This window comes from Leucopleurus acutus (genome assembly GCF_964270905.1).
Source record: "Leucopleurus acutus genome assembly, chromosome: 15".
NCBI classification, from domain to species: domain Eukaryota; kingdom Metazoa; phylum Chordata; class Mammalia; order Artiodactyla; family Delphinidae; genus Leucopleurus; species Leucopleurus acutus.
Genome location: NC_139157.1, coordinates 7368821 through 7389515, shown reverse-complemented (window position 1 = coordinate 7389515; position 20695 = coordinate 7368821). Strand labels below are relative to the sequence as shown.

The 20695-nt window shown below is 52.6% G+C and overlaps 1 protein-coding gene across 2 annotated transcripts in view; it reads right to left on the bottom strand.

The window, feature by feature from the left end:
- Positions 1 to 5955: 5955 nt before the first annotated feature.
- AGPAT4 (1-acylglycerol-3-phosphate O-acyltransferase 4) overlaps positions 5956 to 20695 on the bottom strand; it is a 107044-nt gene continuing 92304 nt past the window's right edge. For both annotated transcript variants that reach the window (XM_082855800.1, XM_082855801.1), the window contains 6 exons: positions 15721 to 15882; positions 15160 to 15313; positions 12098 to 12200; positions 11274 to 11349; positions 8393 to 8591; positions 5956 to 6461 (listed from right to left, as the gene is read on the bottom strand). In XM_082855800.1, the coding sequence (XP_082711926.1) occupies positions 6367 to 6461; positions 8393 to 8591; positions 11274 to 11349; positions 12098 to 12200; positions 15160 to 15313; positions 15721 to 15882 (789 nt within the window). In that variant the 3' untranslated portion in view covers positions 5956 to 6366. The remainder of the gene's footprint in view (positions 6462 to 8392; positions 8592 to 11273; positions 11350 to 12097; positions 12201 to 15159; positions 15314 to 15720; positions 15883 to 20695) is intronic.

Sequence of the window (20695 nt, the reverse complement as noted above, 5' to 3'; positions counted from 1 at the left end):
AATGTTTGATAGAATTCACTAGTGAAACCAACTGTGCCTGGGTTTCTTTGTGGGAATTAATTAATAATTCAGTAATACTTTTAAGTTCTGTAAGGTTGGTAGTGATGTCTACTTCTTTAGTCCTGATTTTAGTATTTTGTGTTTTCTTACTCAGATCTTTTCAGAGAATCAATTCTTGTTTCATTAATATCCTTTATTGTTTTTCTGGGTTCCATTTCATTTTTTTCCCTCACACTAATCTTTATTATTTCCTTCTTTCTGCATGCTTTGGGTTTAATTTGCCTTTTGTTTCGTTTTGTTTTGTTTCTTAAGATAGAAGATGATGAAGGTAAAAATTATTGTAAAAATAATCCACAAGACCATTTCCTTTTATATATATAGTTTACAAATAGAGCATGTATCTTGAACATATTGTAAGGATAGTTTAAAAAATGTAATGTAAAAGCAGGGGGTAGATTTTCTTTTTTCTTCTAAAATAGCAGCCTCAACTACTGACATTATATTCTCTAGAGTGAGGTCAGCAAACCTTTTCTGTAAAGGGCCAGAGACTGAATATTCTTGGCTTTGCAGGCTATAGGATCTTGGTTGCAACTACTCAACCCTGCTGATGTAGCATAAAAGCAGCCATAGCAACACGTATATGACTAGATGTGGCTGTGTTCCAATAAAACTTTATTTACAAAACAAGCAGCAAGTGGGTCTTAGTTTGCTTAATGCTGCTCTAGATCACTAAGCAAAATTAAGAAACATCATTTTCCTAGGCCAGTAGAACTTATACAAAAGAGTATAAGCTTTCAAAGGCCATGTGTAATGCTACCTTATTCATATGTCTATATACTGCCCTGAAAAGGTGAATTATTCACTCACCAGGTCAGAACTGAGGCCGGGTGGCTGTGCGCTAACAGGGCTGGCTCCCGTGGGCTTGTACACAGGTGCTGAAGGCAGCTCCAGGAGGAGTCTGAGCTGTGGCTGCACAACAGTGCACGTCTGCCTACACAAGGGCAGCTCTGGCCCTTGAAGCATATGCCTTTTCCCCTAGTAAGTGGAGGATCGCATATTTTTCCAAAATCCATGAGCTTGTTCCTACCAGCGTGTTGAAGCAGGTAACTCCCTTATTAGCTGCAGTGTCTAAAGTCACTGCCTTGCAAATCACTCATTTAATGGCATGATAGAAACTTCTGTGCTGCTTGGAATTTTTCACCCTCCCTGTAGCCCAACAGCCTGTTAAATTCCCAGCCTCATCCTGATTTAACATCAAAAGGGTCACCAATCTTCTACGCTGGGATGGGTCCTCTAGTCACATGCTCCAGCAGCCTGCCATTTCATCACATCACTTTTTTTCTTCTTGAGTCAACTATTATAAATTCTAGAGGCACGGCTCTTTCCCTATATTAGGTGATTTTTTTCTTATCCATTTAAATCATTCCTGTTTGAGAGTGACTTCTTCCTAACACATGTGCAGTTTCAGTGGTTTCCTACCCACCTTCCAAAGGAAATTATTATTATTCAGCAACCCTAACTTTTTGTTCATACTGCTTACCTCCTTAAAATTCAAAAGAACATAGTTGCCAGAAATTTCAAAACTCTTTAGTCACTCCAGCATGTGAAACAAGACTGTATAAAAAAAATATTCAAGGTAAAAATTGTATGAGTCTCACTCAGTGAAAAGCTTCACCAGTACAGCCCCAGGAGATATTTTCTAGCTACTGCGAAGATCTAAGTAAGGGCTTACTGTCGTTTTTTTAATCAGTTCATAACCTTAATATTCAAATAGGACAAGGCTGCAGGGGCTGAGGAATGCCTGCTTTGGAACTGCTTATCCTTCACTGGAGAAATGCTGTGCTTTCTTCACTGACAGCTGAAGTTCAGAGGGTTGACCAGTTTTACTTTGGCCTAATTGTGCTTGAGAAAGATTTTTATTTTTACTTTAGGAAAGGGAGTCAAAAGAAGACAATTGAAAGTCGATTCTTAAAGCCTCTGAACCAGTGTCCCTTCATGGCTGCTCACTGTGACCCTGTGTGAGGGGCCCAGGAGCCCGCCCTGCCCCCGCGGAGGTGACACTGAGGGGACATACGTTAGCTATTGAGGTGAAGTTCTGATATTCTGCTCTTTCTGACCAAAATAATGGTCATTTCCAACAGCTGAATGTCATAAACAGATACCAGTTGGTGGCGAATGCTGTGAATGGTCTCAGATGTCACAGATCAAGAGAAACAGGAGTATGTGCTTAGTCGCCTCCCGTCAGGTGTCCGCCCGGTGCCTTGGAGGCCAGTGTGGCAGGACAGGAAGCCTCGGGGCATCCGAAGTGCTCGGTTTTCATTTAAATTTACTGGAAGCTCTGGAAATACTCAAAGCCCATGCCAGAGGTGCAGGAGTGTGAGATGCAGCCTCGGAGAGCTCGGGGCACCCGCTCGTTCGTAGTTGCCAGGTCCGGCGCTGCGGCTCAGGTGACCCGGTGAGAGCCGAGGCCCTCAGCCTTCTGTAGGGGGTCGGGGTCGTTTCGGAGGGCAGAGGGACTGGCCCTGGGAAGACCGCTTGCTTGTTTGTTTGGAGAGAGACCGGCTGCCCAATCTGCAGCTCCTGGCACCTGAGCCCCGTCCCCCCCACCGTAGCAGGAAGGCAGGGCCAGCGCGTCAGTGAACACATGCGTTCCAGCTTCTTTATTTTGTGCCCTGTAAACAGCGGGCTGGAACTGCACGGTTAAGGTGTTGGAAACACTGTTGCTGAAGGAGGTGACACTGAACAGGACAACCTGAGTGACGTGTCACAGAGCAAACAGGAGGGTCACACTGGTGGGTGCCCTTCCGGGAAGCTCTAGGGCAGGAGGGGCGGTACACGGCCAGCTGCAGGCACAGTCGGAGCCCATGCTGCTTCCGCGGCAGGAAAGAGTGGCACTGGCAACCCTTCTGTGTCACCCGGCAGACTGGCGGTCGCCAGAGGGTTTGTTCTTCCCGCTCTAACCCGGCAACCCTGAGCAAAGTCTGACTAGCGCTTTAGACAGTGCTGGATGAAACCTCTTGTTTTGAACAGGTCCCTCCACGGATGCCTTCTCGCTTCTGTCCATGTTTACAGGTAAGTTCTTAAAGCCTCTGAAAGCCTAATCTGTTTGGCTTGGGGACCAGCCAGGCCACTGTTCCACTCCACCAGGAGAGAAACCGGAAACCAGCGGGGTCTGGTGTGTGTCTGTCACATCAGCTGTTTCTACGTTTTGGCTGCAGTTACTGGGTATTTTACATCTAAATCACTGTCTTTCAGACCCACTCAGCATATATTAGAAAAACACGTTCATCAGTAGCTACTTTTTTTAAACAAGGGTTTCTTTAGAGAATACAGCAGTCAGGAGATACTCCAGTACAACTGTGTGATCCTAGGAAAAAGGCAAACTGTGGTCTCTCTACAAAAGGTAAACAAGGTGGCCGACTAGCTCAGAACGTGCATCCGCTTTTCCTCCATGTCAGTCACAGAATCAGTCCACCTTCCTTAAACTCATCTCAGATGGTTGGTGTTTTCTAAATAAAGAAAGTCCCTTTATGGGCTTGGTTCCTAGAAGAAGTGCATTAAACCCCCTGCCTCAAAGCTGCAGGTCTCGGACATGGCCCTTACCACCTGGGAGGACCCTGCACTGATCTCCAGTCTGCAGGAAACTTTGCATCTTTCTCTTCCACATTGGGTTTCAGAGCAGCCTCTGAGCAGGGCTGACCTGAGCTGCCATGGGATGGAGATGTCAGACAGACAGGACGTGATGCTCGTATTTCATCCCGCACTGCTCGGGGACAGAGAGCCGGCTTCACATCCACAGGTTTTTAATTCTTAGAAAAGTAAACGCCCTGGGAACCAGCACCGTTCTCTGCTGAAGAGATTGTGGCATCGGCAAGACCTGGACAGGGTGAAGGGATTCGGGGAGGGGTGCTTGTCTCTGCCGTTACGGTAACAGGCAGGAGGAACACCATGTCCCTGTACCGCCAAACGCAATGTGTTTTCATGGAGGGAGCCGAACAACTGAAACGCCGTTGGGATCTCTCCCCAGCAGCCCACACGCTCTGGTTTCCTAAGGAGAATGTCTTGCCCGCCTTCCTCCAGCCTGGACCCTCACGTCTGCACTGGTGAGCAGCTCTGTTTCCTTCTTATGTTTTGTGTTTGGTCCCAGAGCCAATTCGGGTTAAATGTCTACGGGTCCCTTTTATGTTCCAGGAAGAAGGAGTGGGTGTATGTTATTAGAACTTAGATTACTGCTGTTGAATGGGAAGATGACACGGAGGAAAAGGACACATTTTTGGACACTCCAAGGTAATTTCTGAGCATTTTTGAGAAGTAGCAGCATGGAGGCAACTTTCTAAGCTTTCCCCCTTATTTATGTAATGCTTTAGGAGTCTTAAAATGTGATCACATATACTGCTTCATTTCACCCTTGAGACAACCCAAGAGGTAGGTGTTATCACCCCCATTTTACGGTTGGGAAAACAGAGGTAAAATGGCTCGCACAAGGTCTTACAGGGACTTAGCTGCAGGGTTTCGTAAGGGTGAACCTCGTAGCTCAGAGCACGGCCAGCGCTTCTGACTGCTCTTCTCTGTCTTCTCCCACGGAGCTAGGAGACCCCAGGGTAGAACGGCCCAGGTGTGAGCCGACACGCGGGAACACGGTGTCGTGTTAAGCACCTGAGGTGCTTATCCCCAGGCTGCTGCCCACAGAGCTCTGCTCTTGAGGGGAGGCAGCGTTTGCAACTGGCACGTGGCCTCATGCACGTGGCCTTAGGCAGGGTGGGAAAGGCCCCACCCTGCCCTCGGGGACTCCAGTAGGAGTCCACTCACCCCAGCCTCACGGACATTCCCTTCCCACAACTACGCCAGGAAGTTCCCCTTTTCACTTCTGCGGATTTGCATCAATGGTCCTGTGAGCAGAGAGCTTCTCTCAAGCCCTCTCGTAACTTCACTTGTGCTTGGTAAGTGTTCAGTGACTAAGAGCAAACGTGGGACATGATTCGGAATAGAATAAGCCTTTAAATAGTATTTGGCCAACTTTTATATGGGACCGTTCATCCCTTCTTACATAATCGCAGCAAACTAGGAGGTAAGTACCGGGTGGCATGGGGCAGTCCAGGGAGAAAGGCTGCTCCAGCTGGGCGCACGTTCCCATCCGGCCCACCCAGCGCTGCAGCGGCTTGGCCCAAGACACGTGCTGTGTGGTGTCTACTCGTTCTCCTCCGGAAACGTTACTGCTTTTCTGTGTTCTTCTTCTGCATCTGGCGTCTGTTGACTGGCAGCAGTTTGCCGCAATCCTGCATGTGGACCATGACTCCAAAGACCGTCCTAGATGCCGAGGAGCAGGGCTCGTCCGCGTCATGGCAGTCTGGGCTTCCAGAAGGAAAGCAAAAGCCTGGGGGGACCACATAGCACAGTGTCTGCTCAGCCTGACCCTGCTCAGAGGAGCTCCTGGGCTCCAGCGTGGTCCTCTGTTAAAGTGAGCCTGCATTTGTTTGTTTGGGGACCAATTTCTGCTTGCTACCGAGATGAGCAGAGGTTGTAAAGTCATCTCTCAAATTGCTGCAGAACACCCGGGCTTTATTTTAATGTTCGGCTTCAAGACGAGGTTCTTCAGGAAGTTGGGCACATCTTCAGGACTTCGGCCGGAGACTCCACTGCAGGGAGACTGGGGAACCATCGCCGCCTCCCAGGGGCCCCGTCACCGTGTCCTGCGGACACGGCTCAGCTAGCCTCCTGGCTCCTGCCATCTCCACGCAGACACTCGCAGGCTCCTGCGTTTGCAAACCCACCTCATCTAGCCACCCCGGCCCACGGGCCCTCTTCCCCCCTCTTCTGGAGCACCTTCCAGAGCACCGTGGTCCAGACTCCAAAACGCAAGGCAGGGGCTGAATGGAAGGAGGGAGCGGGCTGTGTGAACACACCACACAGGAGCCAAGCACTTTAATTTTCTTTTTTTTGGAGGCATAATTTAGTCATCTTACCTAAAGTGACTTGCACTCTGTCTGTGGCAATCCAGGGTTACAGAAAACTCAGCACCAAAGGATGGACGGGAACTCCCCGAGTGTTCCCCATTTCTGCCCTCCCCCTGCACCTCAAGTACCCTCCGAATGAGCACACTCACCCGCACCTCATTCTCGCTCACACGTGTTCTTTCCCATCACACATACACACGCTCACACAGACTCACACGGAAAGAAAGAGACCCGAAGCCCACCAAAGCACGGGGGGAAGGATTTAAGCACATTTCCTCCCCATCTGGCGCTGAGACCCTGCCCCTGCCTCCCCAGCAGGGGCTCACCCAGCTTCATCACTGGGTCCCTCCAAGGACGATGGCAGCATCCACCAGTCCTCCAAGGTCCCCTTTGGATGGTGGTGCGTCCTGGGTCAGTCGCCGTGTTTCTGCTTGCTGTCCATGTTGCCGTAGGCGGAGCCCTTGTCGATTTCCGTGACACCAATCATCCATCGGACCCCCACGGAAGCTGCGGAAATAGGAGGGCAGGTGAGGAGAGGCCCGCGGCGGCCCCGGTGTGACCTGCCCGACGGGAACCAAAGAAGCCCGCAGGGACCCCGGCGTGACCTGCCCGACGGGAACCAAGAAGGGAGCTGTGTAAATCTCAGGCCTCAGCTGAGAGCCGGCTGACTTGGGTGCACGTCATAATCCCTGCCTCAGTTACCCGTGAGCATGGGTGCCGGGCTCTAACTGGACTAGGGGACATTAGAACAGAGCAAGGCTGTTCCGGTGGCACGTTTTAATCCTTCGGCACTGGAGGTGAACAGAACGTGGCGAGCCGTACCCCGCTGTGCCCAGGGGCTTGCAGAATTCCTCTGCTTCCCGTGCCGATCCCTAAGGCAAAGAGAGGACTCTTTGGTGAACGCAGTGCAGTAACTTACGAGCACCCTTCAGCAAGGCTTAAAGAAGGACATACCAGGCCCTGGACAGTGCAGCAGCTCAAATTCCCGTTTAGCGCCCAGCATGTCTCAGCATTGCTTTTGGTGCAAGTTTTAGAGCAGCAGACAAGCAAAGTCCCTGCCTGCCTTTTCTCCGACAGCAGGATTTGGCCCAAACAGAGAAAGTGTAGGACGCACACCAGAGCCCGGTTTAACCACTAGGAGGCTGGAAAACACGGTCTAGAGCACAGAAGCTGCAGTTTAAGCGCTCCCTCTGGAGACGACAGACACGGTGAGCTCCTTGGGCGCAGGGCCCACGTCTGTCTCAGTCACCTTGGTGTGCCGAGCACCGAACATGGGGCCTGGCAACAGTCTGTTTACAGTACGCATGTAAACGTGGATAGATGGGGAGCGGCTGAAACTGAACCGTCAGACCAGGGAGCCGACTGGGATGGAGCGTCCGCCCAGCGTATGGGGATCATGGAGCCCATGGGTCAGTTACAGCGGGCTGCTTCCAGCCTGGGGCCAACTCCAAACAGGCTGGACATGAGCCCCTGCCCCAGCATTAGAACTTTGTGCAGTGGAGTTGATGACGCTGTGGAGAGTGAACCTCAGACTCCAGTGCAGAAAGGCTTCGTGAGAGGACCAAGACACAGAGTAATTCTGGGCAAAGCGTAGCAAGGCTCGGGCTCACGGGTGATGAGGTCTTGGGGAGACAGCAGTCACTTCCTCCAAAGCTGGAGACGCCCCATGTCTCCCAGGGAGAGTGCTGGGCCTCTGCTCACCACACACCCGGGCAGCCCTCCCCAGCCATCATCTGCAAGGAGCCCCAGCTTCCTCCAGAGGGCGTGGTCTGCATCTTCGCCTTCCTGCTACTGCATGCAGAAAGGCTGGGTCCAACCCTCCATCCCTATCCCACTGGGGGCCTGGCAACCACAGCTCCCCTGGACACCCGGCCAGCCAAGCTGCACACTGGCCCTGTACAGTGGTAACTGGCTGCCCCACTTCAAAAACAAGTGGCAGTGCCCAGGGAAGCGTGGGGCTATGGAGAAACGTCAGTCGTTTGAAACCACATATGGGTCAAATAAAGCCCGTAGGGATGAGTGAAAAGACTGAGTTACCCAACATCTCCGCTCAGTGCAGGTGGCAACCGAGGAGACGCACCCACACTTACTTCCCCAAAAAGGCCTGGACCCACTTTGAATAGCAAAGAGCCTTTGTTGGTTCCTGCTAGGACCCAGGAAATAGTTTTCCTGCTGATGAGCAGAGCCCGGGGAGGACGGAGCTCGTCCCTGGTCCCTGGCGGGGCTTGCAGGCACAAGGGGTGCGTGCGCACGGGGAGGCGGCGCCCGGGCGGAAGCCCTCCAGGCTGGGGTTTCTAGGCCCGGCTCAAGCTTCTGCCTGTCCACCTGCGCGCTCTGCAGCCGGGCCTTGTCCTCACAGACAGCGCAGTGCCCCCCTCCTCCCTGCCCCTCCCGCGATGCTCCCCCCGCTGCCCAGGCCCCGCTGGCCCCGTACTCACCCACGAAGAAGACGAGGACGAAGCTGGCCAACGTCAGGGAGGAGCCGCTGCGGACCATGTTGACGAGGAAGCGGAAGAATGGGTAGAGCAGCAGCGAGGCCCAGAACAGCCAGTTGACGAGCGTCCAGGGCCGCCGCGGGGGCACCATGGGCGTCCCGGGGAAGGTGCCCGTGCGGGAGTACTCCTCCTGGAGGGCGTCCTGTGGGCAGAGGGCCGCCTGACCTCCCGCCACCCGCCCCTGGGCCCCCCACCCCTTCCCCGCGATGAGGCCGGGCGGCCCGCTGGGCCAGAACCTCCTGAACCCAGTAAACGGCCAAGGGGTGGGTGAGGGGGTCTCCCAGCTCGACTCAAATACCCCAACATCCTCCCAGGGCCGACAGCGCGCTCGCCGAACAAAGAGCATCTGCGGCCCTGCTTGGCTGGCTCACCCCGTCGTGGCCCAGTTCTGCAGGGAGTTAGTTCTGGAAAACAAGCGTCCATACACCCAAACCTTATACCTTAAGTGCTTAATTTTCCCTTTAACAACTTGAGATAGAGATGTCTAAAGTACTTGTCTTACTTGTCTTCTTTCCCAATCAGGATGTACTGAATGATGCGAATTTCTGACCACTCAAGGTCATGATTAAAATGAGTCCTCAAAGGGCCGCTTTGGAAGGAGAGCCCCTGGCCCTTCAGGGGCTCTGCCCTGCAGCCCCTTCCCGGCTGCCCCTCCAGCCTGGCGGGTCTCAGGGAAATCACACGATCAAGCAATTGTTGGACAAGGTATCACGTGCGGGGGGCTCCCAGCCTCAAGAGGTGAAGGAGACACAGCCAGTCGGCCAAACAGAGGACTTCCCAGGAAGTGACAGTGACGTGTGGATGCCCAGAGAGATGGCACCTAACCTGCCAAGGCCTCCCATTCCGCCTCCTGGCCAGAACTTGGGTGACTTTTCTTATCCCAGCAGGGCCATCAGGAGCCTGGTAACTAGGTAACTGGGGTGTGGTGGACTGGATATTTGCACCTGCCTCCCTGAATTCCCACACTGAAATCTTAACCCCCGAAGATGGTGGTATTAGGAGGAGGTGCCTTTGGGGGGTGATTAGGTCATGAGGGTGGAGCCCCCATGAATGGGATTAGTGCCCTTATAAAAGGGACCTCAGAGAGCTCTCTCAGCCCTCCCACCATGAGGACACAGCAACATGGCAGGCTGGGACCAGAATCTGACTGACCATGCTGGCACCCTCATCTCTGACTCCTGATTATCCAACCTCCAGAAATGTCAGCAGTAAGTTTCTGTGGCTTATAAGCCACCATGCCTGTGGGTGGCACTTTGTTACAGAAGCCTGACTGGACTGAAACAGGAGGTGATACTTTTGTGCCTTAAGAAAAACACCAGCTTTATTGGGGTGTCATTTACATACCATAAAATTCACCCGTTTAAAAAATGGGCAAGTTTTCTTGAGTTCTTTTCCTTAATAGCCTTGATAAGTGCTTTTCTATTGTAACGTTACAATGGGGAACTGAGGATGCTTTTTCTGTCTCGTTTCCAGTGAGACATTCGCTAAGCCAAGATCTTTTATCTGTAACCTCTAACAAGAGGAAAAAGGACTCCCTTTTCTAGGAGTCAGCAGGATTCTGAACTTTGTATTCACTCCGGAGTTTTCTTTTTCTCTGGTTTCATTAGAAAACTAAACCTCACCCAAGACCCCCACTGCTCTCCAGTGACGTGGTGGCCACTGTGACTCCTGCCAGCCTCGCGGGCTCCGTCCGTGTGACTTTGTGACTTTGCTGGGTGGGACGCAGACGCCTGGCTCAGGGCCAGACGTCAGCTCCAGCAGCAGAATGTTTACGGCCTCTCTGGGCTGTGTTATTTCTTTTGTAATAAAGTCCGCCTGTCAGGGAGGGGGACTTCGTTAGTGATGCCTCCATTTTTTGGTCTCCACATGTTATCATCCTGTGGCATGTTATATATTGGAACTGGGAACTGTATTTCCTAGAAAGAAACAGCACCCCAAAAGTCTACAGGAGCAGGAGAACCTGCTGACAGAGGACAAGTGCCCTGAGTCCACGCTGTGTGCAGCTGCCACCCATGCACTGGACAGGAGGGCACAGAGGCCGAGCGACCCACGCACAGCTGGACCGACTGGGCTTTCCCAGCGTTCAGCTCAGCAAAACAAAATTTCTCTTATGACCCTGGGTAGAAAGGGAGGAAAAGGAGAGGAAAACGAAAGGGGGGACAGAGAGAAAGGGCTGGCGCCTCCTTGTGTCAACAAATCCAGGCAGGGGGAGCTTTCTGGGAACCCTCCCAGGCATCAGCCAGGGCTCAGGCCTGGGAGTGTGTTGTTTGAAGAGGACCGTGCCTTGGGGCCAAGCCCACCACCCTTCCAAGGCGTGTAAGTGTTACACTTTTCCCTCAGTGTAAGCGGAAAACCCACCGCCAGCTTGAAAACCTCTTAATTCCGACTCCTGAAGGAGTCAAACGCGGCCCAGGTGGACCCTTGTGGGCCTTCGTCCTGCTAACGCTGGTGATGTTTTAGAGACCAGACAGGCAACCACACTGTGGACCCAGAGCCGTCACTGCCAAAGAGAGCACCCACACCCTCCAAGAATATTTTGCTTTCAGACCAGCGGCGGGAAAATGGACAAAGGGCTCTTGGGGCCATAACTCCCTCTTTTGTCCACTACACCCATGAAATAGTCTTCCATCTTCTTCCTTTCTGTGAAGGCCCCTTTAAAAACATTTTGCGACCTTTTTTTTCCCTGTCGCCAAGTAGAGCGGCGGCCCTGGGGTCATTGGGAGAGATTCACGCTCCACCATCAACTCCCGGAGGTCCCAAAGCACCACCGCTGCCGCTTGAAAAGGACCCTTAGATGGTGCAGAGCCCACCCCGTAGCACCGACCTTCTCCTGGTAGAGCTTGTGCAGCCAGGCCGCGCACCTGTCCTCATCTTCTGGGACTTCTCCTAAAGGGATCCGCCTGCCAAGCAGAGAGCAGCTCGCAAGGAGGCGGCCCATGCCGGGTGCCCCAAACACAGGTTCAAACTAACAATGCTTGCCATCCTTTGGCTTCTGTTCAGGTAGTAGTCTAGGTAATGTGGAAGTGAGAGGGTAATTCAGTTGATTGAAAAGGGGGAAATCCACATCCATATGGGGGGAAATACAGGCCCAAATGCAGTCACGGCCCACGAGGGAATGGCCCAGAGCCTGATTCACTGACTCAGACAAAGACCTGTCAAGGAGGACACCTGCCTCTCTGTGCTCCCTAGCTTGGAATATAACACACAAGTGAGATGCTGCTGAAATGTTCTCCATTTGCTTCGAGGCCTCTTTGTAAATTACAGATGCTCTTATCTGTGTCTGTTTCTATGGAGTAGACACGTCCTCCAAGAAAGGGGGTCAATAAAATAAACTCTCACACTCAGTCTCAAAAATGGCTGTCAAATAATTTTCATTTGTCGGACCTGAGCTCTTTGATGAGAACGAGTTGGTGAGAGAGAGTCACGAAGTGTCTGGCAAGACAAGAGGCTTCGCCTCCTTATTTACATCGGTGCACGCGTCTCTATTAATATAAACGTGACTGTGAACACGTTCCATTTAGTACAGACTGCAGACAAATTATTAACATGTTCATACATTCCCCTGGAGGAAGGTCTGCGGGTCATTTGTGGTTTATCTATTTTGGGATGGGCGCCCTATTTTCTGGAAAGGAAACGAAGCCAGCTTACCTAACGTATAAATCTGCGTGATATTTCTTTCCATTTAGGACTCCCAGCAGTGTTGGATTTTCATTATTTCTGAAATTGAGTGTACAGTCATATACAGCTGAAACTATAAAAAAATAAAACAAATACAAAGCAGTATATAGCGTGTGAACCCAGTTTCACTTTGTAGATACACATATTGGAAAAACAATAATTGAGTCGCTAGCCGATTATCTTGGAATGAAGGGACTACTAATTTCTTCTTCATGCTTTTCTATATTGTCCAAATGTTCTACGTTGAGTACATACCACGTTCCATCATCAGAAAAGCACACAGCTTAGTAACAGAATACAGTTACTACTGAGGTCAGACGGCCCATCTAGATGATGTACTACAACAGATATCAATATTTAAACAAATACCAATAGCAAGGTAAATCAATCCAAAGAATACTATCTAAGGAGGTTTCTGAGTTACGGCAGCATAACCATTCTATGTGCATTTTTTCCCCTAGAAAAATAAGATAGCTATAAAACTAGAATAAGATACTGGAAACTTCCTAAGGGACTGAAACATGGTGTAGTCAGTTGACACGCAGCTGGGAAAGAAACAAGAATGTGTGATTTTCAACCAGTCTGCCAGCTGGTGAGTCAACCTGTCAGCATATTGAAAGCTATGTCAACATTCACTGCTGCAGCCCCAGGGCCTGGCCCAGGCTCCACGAATGCTTCTTGGATGGCAGGATGGCAGGAGGACAGGATGTGTGAAGGAATAGTGAGGGAAGAGCAGGGTAGAAATACGCAGTGGAAACAGATGGCCCCTCCCGCAGAGTCAGTAAGGCAGGACTGGACAGTGGAAAGAACAGAAGTTTTGCGGTCAGTCTGGGTGCGAATCCCAGGGCCACCTTTTCCCAGATGCGGGATCTTCTCTTGAACAGCCCGCTCGGTCTCCCTGAGCCTAGTTCTCCCGGGGAATGGGACTCGGGATGCTGAATGTCAGCCCTTCCCAAAGGCCCCAGCACATCGTTTGTGCTCAGTAGACTTCACTGAGAGCTCTGCATACCTGCAATTACTACCAGTCAAGTGAGTGGGGTGATGGGCGGGTAGAGAGTCGCTTGCTCTGGCTGGGAACGTGAAGAACCAAGGTTCAAAGCCACTGTCCATTTGCTTCTACCTGCCGCCTGCCCACCACGTGGGGTCCACAGGGGGTGCTCTGGCAGCTAGAGCACGTCTCAGCCAAAGGGAGAGGGTCCCTCTCGCTGACCTGCAGGAGTGCCGGCAGGTAGCTTCCCACCCCTCCACCGAAGCAGTCGAGACCACTCCCCCGTCCTCCCCGCGGGGAGAGGTGTCCCCCTCCCTAGGAAGAGTGAGGCTGGAGGAGAATAACCTTCACGTTTAGTACGTCGTCCAGCCATTTTAAGCACAGAATTACGTAGAGTGAAAGGCCTCAGGCTGCATGGGGTGTGGCTGCAGAGCCCCAGGGTGTGAGAGCCCGTGTCCGTCAATGGGTCTCACACCTCCCTTCTTCAGCCTGCCCTTACACAGCAGCCTGATGCTTCCAACACAGGTGGTGTTACTTCGATTAATCAAGGACGGGGCTTCCCCAGAGAACAGCCTAAATTTGCACAGTTCCCTCCTTTTCCAGAGAAGAAGCCCCAAGGTCTTGAAGTGATAGAACGGGGCCCGGCACTAGATCCATCTGCCTGCAAAGCCCAGCAGAAGGACGGGTACGCCCCTGCCAGCCCCTGCCAGCCCCGCCAGCCAGGCCGCCCTGGGTGTGACCCCAGCCTGCTGTGTCATAGTAGAGTCACTTGGGATAAGTTCCTCACCCTTCAGCCCCAACTTCCTCATCTGTAAATTGGAAGTCAAAAAAGTTTCCTTCACTGCATCTGGCGGGCACGTGCTGCGGCCACGCTATGTGTGAGGTGCTTGTGCTGCCTGGCGTATTAGAATTGCCCTGCTATCATCATCATCATCATCATCATCGTCATCGTCATCGTCATCGTCATCATCGTCACTATTCCCGGGGGTGGGACAGCCTGCAGAGCTGGGCAGTCTTTGCCCCTTCGGCCTGTAGGCAAAGCTCAGGCAGGGGGAAGAATCTGCGGCAGGGACCCAGAGCCGCCTGGAGCAGTCGGGGACCTTCAGGGTCCCCACGTGTTAAAGTCAGACTCGGTGCCGCCTTCGCTCCGTCCACAGGAGCCGGGTGGCCGGTCTGCGCGATCACAAAGACAAAGCTCCTGGTGGGGCCGCCGCCCCCTTGTGTGGAGACGGCACCGGAAACGCCGCACGGTCCACACGCACTGACCCCAATCCCCGGTGCAGGCCGGGGAGGAGCTGGGGGTCTCGGCCTCACGGGGCAGAGAGGACCGGGAACCGGGGCCGCGGAGACCGCGTTGGGCCCCTGCCGGCTCTCCCCGCAGAATGCTCGGCCTCGGGGCCTCCGCGGGGAGGTCCCCCAGCTCCGCCCTCCCGCCTCCTGGGAGACGAGGGACAGGACAGCGGGGCTTCCGGCACCCGCAGGGCAGGAAAGGGTAAAGCACCTGTTTCCAAACTGAAGGGACCAGAATTCAACAGGAGACAAAGAGACTGCGGCAGGCTGGTCTTGTTGCTACTTGCTTCTCGTCCTTACCTACAGTAATTTAGGGCTCCGGACTCAAGGCCAGCCCGACAGATGGCAAGATCACAGAGGTCATCGCCTGGAGGCAGCTGATGCCAAAGACGGGCAAGAAATGCCAGATAAAGCAAAACCGCAACAAAAACCTGGGCTGACGGGGCGTGGGCCCCAGGCACGCAGCACCGCCCGCCGCCTGCAGTACCTGCGCCGAGCAGCAGAGGGCAGTGTTGGCCTAGCGTGCGTGTGCCTACACGTGTGGGCGTGGCGCGTGTGCGCCCTTGTGCAGGCAGTGGCCACTCCGCCAACGCTGGGTGCCCGGACCCAGGTTACGCAGGGGTGATGTGCCAGCCTCCGTCCCTGGCTCCTCTCCGTCGTAGGGGCGGGGGTGGGGGCACAGGGAGGAAGCTACTCCTATGGGCGCCAGGGCCCCCTTCCCTCGCTGCACGGGGCCCCGCAGGGTCGTCCTTACCTACATTTCTCAAACTCCTCACGGTGATGGCGAAGCCCTTGGTGCGAGGCAGCAGGTGGTGCTTGAGGCTGGGCAGCCCCTTGGCCTGGGCCACCTGCATGCTTATCTGGTGCTTCTTCTCCGTGAACCGCGTGCCCTCGCAGTGAATCAGGAACTGGAAGGGACAGGGTGGCCGTCACACACGTCCCCGAGGCCACTTACACACCCCATGGTCACTCAGACAGCTGAGGTCACACACACAGCCCAGGGGTCACACGAAGTCCCGGGGTCCCACGCACCATCCCCTGTCAAACGCCGCACACGGTCCCACAGGAGCCTTAGGGAGTGGCCCGAGCAGGGATGGCCTGGCAGCTGTGCCTGCTCTCCCCTCAGGCAGGACCGCCAGCCCCGGTCTGTGTTCAAGGGTCTGTGAGCTTCAGAGAGAGGGTCTACATTTGTGGAGGCTCAGGAAGCAGAGGCGTGAGCGAGTGTGAGTGTGTGACCGGGGAACCCCGAGTTCATATGCGACGGGGCACCACGAGTGTGAGTGTGACGGGGCGCCCGAGGGCTGGGTGCACGTACAAAGTACTTCTCGGGGTAGTCCCGCAGGTGCAGCAGGCTCTCAGAGACGGTCTTGCGGTCCTGCTCCCACTTGCGCGTGCAGAAGACCATCTCCGTGAAGTACCACATCCAGCCGATTATGGGGACGTAGGCCAGCTCCTTCTTGGCCAGGACCTTGGAGCCCTGAAACAGAGGGGGCCCGGGGCGTCCGTGAAAGGGGGCGTGGGGTCCTCCCCGACGGCCGCCGGAGATCTCTAGGAGGAGTGAACGTGCACTCCAGGCACGGGGACAGTTCCCGAGCATGCAGAGGCGGGGAGCCTCCGACACCGGTCAGTTGGAGGTCAAGGTCGTGCAAACCCTGCCCCAGGGGGCAGGGGGCAAGGGGGCCTGGCTCTCCGAGGGGAGGGCGGGCAGCGGAGCAGTCGGGAACCTCAGGGGGCCATGGGATGCTGCATCACCCTCCACCAGCTCACACAGGTAGGTGCCCACCCCGGAGTGCTCGCTAAGCCCACCACGCAGACCTCACCCGGTCCGCAGCAACCCTGCTGGCTCTGCGGGTGGGCGGACCCTACCCTCCTTACAGGCCAGGAAACGTGGCCCAGCGCGTTCTCCGGGTTCGACAGCTGGGAAATGGTGGTGCCGAGAGGCGAACCGGGATCAGCAGAGGTGCTGGGAGAGCCCCACCCGTCTGCTGGCCAGCGCAGCCCCAAGGCTGCAGGTGCTGCAGGCCCCGAACGGGGCGGGGTGGGGGGACAACAAGCAGGGATCCAGTGGGGCGAGGGAGCAGGGGAGACACAAGAACCAGCTTTTGATCTAGTGGGATTGGGTTCTATATTTTTCGCCCCTAATTTTGGAATTGGCCAAGAGGCTCCTAGAAATAGCCGTCATCCATCAATGGCACAGATGATGGAGGCGGTGATGCGGACAAGTGGCGCCTCAGCTGTGCTCCTGGTGGCAGCTGTCTGGCCACGCCCCTGAGCCCACGAGGCCGTACTTCAGCATTGCCCTGTCTCTTTTCCCTGTCACTCCCACAAGAACTACAAAGCTCAGCAGAGGGGCAACAGACCATATCCCCCGACCCACCCACGCAGGCCAGAGAAAGGTGCGAACAGCCACTTGTTCCCTTGACCTTAAAAAATCCACAAGCATCTTCCCCATTGGGAGAAGGAAAAGCACAGATACCTTTCAGGAGTAGCGTCTCCACGTTTTGGCGGGTTTTGGTTTTGTTTTTCCCACACACCAATTTCCAACATGCAAATTCCTTCAGACAGAACCAAGCCTGGGGAATTCCCTGCTGGTCCATTAGTTAGGACTCCGAGCTTCCACTGCAGGGGACACAGGTTCGATCCCCGGTCAGGGAACCAAGATCCTGCTTGCCGTGCAGCGTGGCCAAAAAAACCCCAACAAACGAACAAAAAAAAAACCCAAACGAAAAACAAAACAAAAAAGAAAAGAAAAGAACCAAAGCCATAAAATCCGATGACCTGCCCCAGAGGGCCCAGAGGCAGGTCCCCAAAGATCAGAGTGCTCTCCAAGTGAGGGGCGTGGGCCCACGTGTGCCCGGCACAGGCTACACTTTCTACGCATCACCACTCCCCCACTGGAGCCATCTAAAGGCCACGCGCTGAGTCCACGGGTGGGTTTCAGGCTGTGGGAGGCCTCCTGGTCCTCTCCTCAGCCATCCCCTCTTGTCAGCTGGGATGTTTTCATGGTCCCTGCTTCCTGCCCTTCAGTCACCTCCCTGATCACAGCCTTGAGGATGAAAACAAAACAAAAACTCTTCACCAAAGAACTAAACTTACTTTCTCAGCAGGTTAGGATTATTTTAAAAATTACCTACTCCTGAACTCTTTCCAAAATTAATCTGTGGCCATTTGAAGGAGCTATGAATGGTGATCTATTGTATAGCCAAGAGAAGGATCCTACACTCCAAAGTAGCAGCTGCTGGGTCTGGAAGGTGAATGGTCCAATGCAGTCAGTCACGGCTGTCTGCTGGGGAAAAGTCCTCTCAGGGGTGCTTCCTATTAATGGATCCATCCCACAAGACCCAAGTGGGTCTTAGTGGTTGGCCCCTGATGACCTGCTGCTAAAAGGAAATGGCGACTTTGACACTGATGTGGGATGTACACGTAAACCAAAAGACGTGACCGCAACAGTCTGTGTGTCATCCCTGTCATACTGTGTCACGGCACTGAAAACCATCTAAATGTCCCACAGTGGAAGAGTTCTATGAATTACCACAACATTGCAAATTAACTATACTTCAATTTTTAAAAATTAAATTAAAAAAAGAGTTCTATGAATTATGTCATATACGATATCATACAAACATAGCCGGCGGGCCGAATCTGCTCTGCCACCTGTTTTTATAAATAAAGTTTTACTGGGACACAGCCGCTCTCTTTTTTTTTTTTTTTTTTGCGGTACGCGGGCCTCTCACTGTTGTGGCCTCTCCCGCCGCGGAGCACAGGCTCCGGATGCGCAGGCTCAGCAGCCATGGCTCACGGGCCCAGCCGCTCCGCGGCACGCGGGATCCTCCCGGACCGGGGCACGAACCCGTGTCCCCTGCATCGGCAGGCGGACTCCCAACCACTGCGCCACCAGGGAAGCCCAGCCGCTCTCTTTTACATACACGTTGCCTACTGCTAGTAGGCTGTTAGTAGCATGGCTGCTTCCATGCTCCAGCAGTTGAGTTGAAAAGTCGTGACAGAGGCTATATGGTCCATGAAGCCTAAAATATTCACTCTTTGCACGCACACACACAAACTTTGTCAACCCCTTGATTTACAGCCACTAAAATTTGTTTTCTATGAATATTTAATGGCTGGGGAAATGCTTTATGTTAAGACTAAATTTTTTTTTTAATCTGTAATCAAAGCTGAGTTTATAGTATGACTAACTATATGGAAAATGGTAAAACGGCGAAAAATAACAGTAGCTATAGCTGGATGGTGAGATTAGAAGTGCTTCTTTAATTTTGTTAGATTTTCCTGTTGTTGTTTTTTTTTCCTGCTAAATATATAAAATACCTGAATGGGGTATCTTAAGTGGAACCTTGAAAACAGGTAAGACTTCAATAACAAACAGGCTAGGGCACCCACACTCTAACACGCTGAACGTTTCAGAAAACTATTTTGCTGCTGTCCCTCTAACAATGCCCTTTTTAAGAAGTGGTTGACATCAGCACATTTTCAACCATTTGCTTCTGGAACATGAGTCCCTGGATCAAAAACAGCCTATCTGTTTTTAATGAGGAAAAGGAACAGAGGAACCATTTCTGTTTTTATGTTGAATTAATCCATCTTTCAACCTTCAAATTCTGGATGTTATGGTTAGGCCTAGGCCTTGTTGTTGACTATGTTTACATGGTGAGCCTCAACTTTCCTGTCTGTATTCTTATGAGCAAAGTAATACTTACCTGAAAGTGTTGCTGTAAAGATCTAGGAACACATGGAAACATATACCAAAGCTCCTAGCTGAGAACAGGACACACAGGTGTTCAATAATGTGTAGCTATTATTATTACCACAAAGTAGCCACAGCAGCTGAATGTCCCTTTTAATTCAACCCATTTCCTAAGCCAGCTTTAGAATGTAGTAATAACAATAGTTACACGTAGTAAAGCACTCCGTGATAGGCACTGGGCTAGGAGATTTACAGGAGTTAACTCATTTATGACCAAAAACTAGAAACATACTATTCAAATATGCATACAGTCCTCCAGGCAACTTAATATGCCAACAATGCCATGACTCCCCCAGGTCAAGCAAAGGTCTCTGTGAGTGGATGGTAGTGCCTTTAAGAGAGAACGTACAAGAAAATATACCAGTTTCATTGATCCTAGATTAATTCTGAAGGTAGATCTGAGGGGATTTACTGATGAGTTAGATTTATCAATAGAGCCATCTAGGCACAAGCATATCTAAAAAACAAAAAATGTTCCCAGGCAGCACAGAGCAATCCACAACTACAGGGGCCGAAATGTACCCCTGGCCACTTTCTAGCTGCTGTAGGGAGTCATTGTCATCATATCACATCCTATGGTGAAAAGTTTATGAAACTTTCCAGCCTGTGTGTGTGTGTGTGTGTGTGTGTGTGTGTGTGTGTGTGTGAGAGAGAGAGAGAGAGAGACAGAGAGAGAGAGAGAGAGAGAGAGAGAGAGAGAGAGAGAGAGAGAGAGAGAGAGAGAGAGACTGAGAATTGTCTTACCACAGCTGCCCAAACAATCTAATTAAGCAGCCCATAACCATTTTCAGGACCACCCAGTGGCTCAGGGAAGCAGCCACCCCCAGGAGTCCCAAATTCAGCACCTCCAGCCAACTGGTCGACCCCTGGGCAGAGACCACAAGGTGCTACAAAAGCCTGTTCTAAGGATGCAGTAAGATATGGTGCATTCCAACCTGAGATTAGCTGGCTCTCGCCTCACTTCTCTCCGCTCTACAGCCTCTGTGGTTAAAAAATGAGCAGAGGGGCTTCCCTGGTGGCGCAGTGGTTGAGAGTCTGCCTGCCGATGCAGGGGATGGGGGTTCGTGCCCCAGTCCGGGAAGATCCCACGTGCCGCGGAGCGGCTGGGCCCGTGAGCCATGGCCGCTGAGCCTGCGCGTCCGGAGCCTGTGCTCCGCAACGGGAGAGGCCACGACAGTGAGAGGCTCGCGTACCGCAAAAAAAAAAAAAAAAAAAAAGGCGCAGAGTCAGAACTTCCTGGTTAAGGTTTTTCTCCAACACGGCCATATGCCAACTGATAAGATGAAAATGTTAAGTGTTGATGCTGGGTTTGTAGGATATTGGGAACAGTAGGGCATCCTCTGCAGTCACCTTTCCACAATGTCCCCTCCTCCTCCAACCACTCTGCAGGGACCAGCAGAGAACACGAGTAGGGACTGAGACTAGTCAGCAAGATGGTACCTGGTCAAGGGGTTGTTTGCATAAATATCTCTTCCTGGCTTCCCTCCTGAAGGTCCACCATCATGGTTACCAGTTGGGTTCACCCAAGGTC